General features: G+C 39.7%; 1 protein-coding gene across 1 annotated transcript in view; it reads right to left on the reverse strand.

Annotated features, from left to right (window-relative positions):
- The window catches only part of LOC111951656 (cadherin-23-like), an 89,995-nt gene that overhangs the window by 33,680 nt on the left and 51,331 nt on the right, over positions 1-4,984 (reverse strand). Inside the window, exons 4-5 of the mRNA XM_070434814.1 lie at positions 3,581-3,700; positions 3,116-3,296 (exon numbers count right to left, since the gene is read on the reverse strand). Of these exons, the coding sequence (XP_070290915.1) occupies positions 3,116-3,296; positions 3,581-3,700 (301 nt within the window). The remainder of the gene's footprint in view (positions 1-3,115; positions 3,297-3,580; positions 3,701-4,984) is intronic.

Here is a 4,984-nt window from a genome sequence, read left to right on the forward strand (position 1 = left end):
GTGCCCTGAAAGCCTTCTTCACAACAATTGAACCGCTCTCCTTGAAGTTCTTGATGATCCGATAAATGGTTGATTTAGGGCAATCTTACTGGCAGCAATATCCTTGCCTGTGAAGCCTTTTTGTGCAAAGCAATGATGCCTCACGGTGTTCTTGCAGGTAACCATGTTTGACAGAGAAGAATAATGATTCCAAGCACCCTCCTTTGAAGCTTCCAGTCTGTTATTCGAACTCAATCAGCATGACAGAGTGATATCCAGCCCTGTCCTCGTCAACACTCAGACCTGTTTAACCTTTTTGGGTAGGGGCAGGTATTTTGACGTACGGATGAAAAGCGTGCCCAAAGTAAACTGCCTGTTACTCAGGCCCAGAAGCTAGGATATGCATATCAGTAGATTTGGATAGAAAACACTCTAAGTTTTTAAAACTGTTAAATAATGTCTGTGAGTATAACACAACTGAAACCCCGAGGACAAACCATCCCCCCCAAAAAAATCAGCCTACCATTGTTTTCAATGGCTGTCACTTTTATTATAAGGCGAAATCCTCCCAGATTGCAGTTTCTAGGGCTTCCACTAGATGTCAACATACTTTAGAAAGAGTTTCAGGCTTGTTTTGGAAAAATTGGCCAGAAATTGTAGTTTTTCTAAGTGGCTCCCATTTTGGCTGTGTTTCCAAGCGTGTTAAAGAGAGCGCCTTCTTTGGTATTTTTCTCCGGTAAAGACATAACGATTCTTCGTCTTAAATTGTATCGTTTATTTACGTATTAGGGTACTGAGGTTTGATTAAAAACGTTGTTTGACTTGTTAGAAAAAGTTCATTAGTAACGTTTGGGATTCATTTTGTATGCATTTTGATGGGAGAAACTGGGGGATTATTGACTGAAGAGGGCCAGCTAAACTGAGTTTTTATGGATATACCTGTTATGGCTGCACCCGACCCGGTACACTATGACAACATCCAGCTCAAATGCAGGGCGCGAAATTCAAAATCTATTTTTTTTTTAATATTTAACTTTCACACATTAACAAGTCAATACAGCATTTGAAAGATAAACATCTTGTCAATCCAGCCAACATGTCCGATTTTTTAAATGTTTTACAGAGAAAAACCACATATATTTATGTTAGCTCACCACCAAATAAAAAGAGGACAGACATTTTCACAGCACAAGTAGGATGCAAGTAGATGCACAAGCCAACCTAACTAACCTAGAACCAACCTAAATAACCTAGAAAAAACTACCTCAGATGACAGTCTATAACATGTTACACAATAAATCTATGTTTTGTTCAAAAAAATTGCATATTTTAGCTATAAATCAGTTTTACATTACTGCTACCATCATAGCTACCGTCAGAAATCGCACGGGAGTAGCCAGAGAAAATAGACACCAACGTCAACTACCTAATTACTCATCATAAATCATTTCAGACAAATATATGGTGGATAGCTAATGAAAGACAAATATCTTGTGAATACAGACAATATTTCCGATTGTTGAAGTGTTTTACAGCGAAAACACAATATATCGTTATATTAGCTTACTACAATAGCTAGCACACAGCAACATTGATTCTAGTCAAACGGTAGCGTTAGCACAGTTCGACAGATATTGAAAAAGCATCCCAATTTGGGTCCTTATCTTTGTGGATCTTCCATCAGAATGTTCTCCAAGGGGTCCTTTGTTCAGAAACGTCTTTATTTCGATCCAGAACGAACAATTTCCCTCTTGAATTAGCAAGCACACTGGCAGTGCGACGCTAACCTCTCATCTTGAAAAATTATTGCGTCGCATCACGTCTAAAGTCCAGAAAACATTTCAATAATATAATTAAAGTATATTGAAATAACATACTTTAGGATGATTGTGACATGTATCAAATAAAATCTAAGCCAGAGATCATATTCACCTTTACAGAGTGTTTTCCAGGAGCCGAGTCCAGGTGCTACTTCGCGCCCAGAAAGAAAAATAAACTGCGCAACACTCAATCAAAGAGGCTGTGTTCAAATACAGGACGAGATAATCAACTGATTTCAACTCTCACTTCCGCATGACACACAGAGGGAAGGCTATGACGTGTTTCTACAGTCTAAGTGACATGCCCTTTTATAGACAAGGGCTCGAAGAGCGACATCGATTTTGGAAATCTGACTTCCGGATAGGAAATGGACTGTAAAATAGTTCTGTTCCACTTACAGAAATAATTAAACGGTTTTAGAAACTAGAGACTGTTTTCTATCCAATAGTAATAACAATATGCATATTGTAAGAACAAAAATTGATTAAGAGGCCGTTTGAAAATTTGCACATATTTTCCAGTTTTTCAATAACGCCCCCTGCAAGCCGATAACAGATTACAAGATATAAAGAAGGACATTATCGAACAAAAGGACCACTTGTGATGTATCTGGAACCTTTTGGAGTGCCAACAGAAGAAGATCTTCAAAGGTAAGGCATTTATTATATCGCTATTTCTGACTTCCGTGGCGCACCTGCCTGGTTGAAATATGTTTTTCATGCTTTTGTATGTGGGGCGCTGTCCTCGGATTATCGCATGGTGAGCTTTCGCCGTAAAGCCTTTTTGAAATCTGACACAGCTGCTGGATTAACAAGAAGTTAAGCTTTATGTTGATGTATTACACTTGTGATTTTATGAAAGTTAAATATTTATAATTCTGTAGTTTGAATTTCAKGCTCTGCAATTTCACRGGATGTTGGCCAGGTGGGACCTGCCCGTAAGAAGTTAACGAGAGAATCACTGACATGATGTCAGCTGGTCCTTTTGTGGCAGGGCTGAAATGCAGTGGAKATGTTTTGGGGGGATTCAGTTAATTTGCATGGCAAAGAGGGACTCCGCAATTAATTGGAACTCATCTGATCACTCTTCATAACATACTTGAGTATATGCATATTGCCATCATACAAACTGAGGCAGCAGACTGTGAAAATGTATTTTAATTTGTGTCATTCTCAAAACTTTTYGCTATGACTGCAGTTGCCATGACTCAAAGGTCACATGGAATTTGACTGTGGGTCATGACTCATGACTGCTGGTGTGGCGGTAATACGTCACCGTAACAGCCCTAACCCCAATTCACACACATCCTACTCACTCTGGGGATCTCCGGCAGTGATGCTGTACTCCACTTTGCCGTTGAGTCCAGAGTCTTGGTCAGTGGCTTTGAGGGTCCAGACCCGAGGCCCRGGCTGGCCCTCTGTTATCTTAAAGGGCCCCTCATAGACCTTGGGGAAGGTGGGGGTCACATCGTTCACATCCAGGACATTCACCAACACCTGGAAAAGACCGGTGGAAACAACCTGCTAAGAGATCTGTATGGTCTATATGTATGTTTATGATGTGATTAAAGGGATAGTTCACTTTTTGGATAAAAAAAAAAATTAGGGTCATTAATTTTAATGAACAAAAACTCCTGCAAATATCACAGATTGCAACTTCAATATGATGTGTACAAACTACATTAAAACAATGCCTTGATAAACATGATGTGTATAAAGAGTGATTTGTGCATGTAGTGTGTAGGTGTGTGTGTGTGTGTYTGTCTGTGTTTTGTCATCACCGTAGTGCTGGATGTCAGGCGGAGGGCATGGATGGGACACTGGTCTGTTGCTGTGACGACAAGTGCGTAGTGCCCATTGCTGATCTCAAAGTCCAGCTCCTTCACTGCAACAATCTTTCCCTGGACACACCCATGCACAAAAAGACAACTACTTTAACACTCAACCCTTTTCAAAATATTGTACTATAGTGTGTTCACAAACTACACATTCTACCAGACCTTGGTTCAAATACTTACTGACATTTTTTTAAATACTTTGAATGTTTGCTTTAGCCTGCCTGGAGGGCAGGGTTTGCACTTCTGCAACAATTCTATTGGTTTCATTGAGTCAGGCAAGCTAAACTATCTGAAAGGTTTACAAATAGTGTTTGGATCAAAGTCTGGACAGTAAGTTAGGTATCAGTCAAAGAGCAATTTTAGTTTTAGAAGTGCTGGGGACATAATAATAATATATACTGTATATATACAGTACCAGTCAAAAGTTTGGACACACATACTCATTCAAGGGTTTTTCTATATTTTTMACTATTTTCTATATTGTAGAATAATAGTGAAGACATCAAAACTATGAAATGACACATATGGAATCATGAAGTAATCAAAAAGTGTTAAATTAATCAAAAAAGATTTTAGATTTTAGATTCTTCAAAGTAGCCACCCTTTGCCTTGATGACAGCTTTGCACTCTTGGCATTCTCTCAACCAGCTTCACTTGGAATGCTTTTCCAACAGTCTTGAAGGAGTCCTACATATGATGAGCACTTGTTGGCTGCTTTACTTCACTCTGCGGTCCACTCATCCTAAAAATCTCAATTGGGTTGAGGTCAGATATTGTGGAGGCCAGGTCATCTGATGCAGCACTCCATCACTCTCCTTCTTGGTCAAATAGCCCTTACATAGCCTGGAGATGTGTTTTGGGTCATTGTCCTATTGAAAAACAAATGAGTAGTCCCAATAAGCGCAAACCAGATGGAATGGCTATCGCTGCAGAATGCTATGGTGGCCATGCTGGTTAAGTGTGCCATGAATTCTAAATAATTCACCACAGTGTTACCAGCAAAGCAACCCACACCTCCTCATCAATGTTTCACGGTGGAACCACACATCCATTCAAGCGGCATCCATTCACCTACTCTCACAAAGACACAGCAGTTGTAACTAAAAAACTTTCAGACCAAAGAACAGATTTCCACCAGTCCTAATGTCCATTGCTCGTGTTTCTTGGCGCAAGCAGTCTCTTCTTATGATTGGTGTCTTTTAGTAGTGGTTTTTGCAGCAATTCAACCTTGAAGGCTTGATTCACACATTCTCTTCTGAACAGTTGATGTTGAGATGTGTCTGTTACATGAACTCTGTGAGCATTTACTTGGGCTGCAATTCTGAGGCTGGTAACTCTAATAACCGT

This window comes from Salvelinus sp. IW2-2015, linkage group LG25 (assembly GCF_002910315.2).
Source record: "Salvelinus sp. IW2-2015 linkage group LG25, ASM291031v2, whole genome shotgun sequence".
NCBI classification, from domain to species: domain Eukaryota; kingdom Metazoa; phylum Chordata; class Actinopteri; order Salmoniformes; family Salmonidae; genus Salvelinus; species Salvelinus sp. IW2-2015.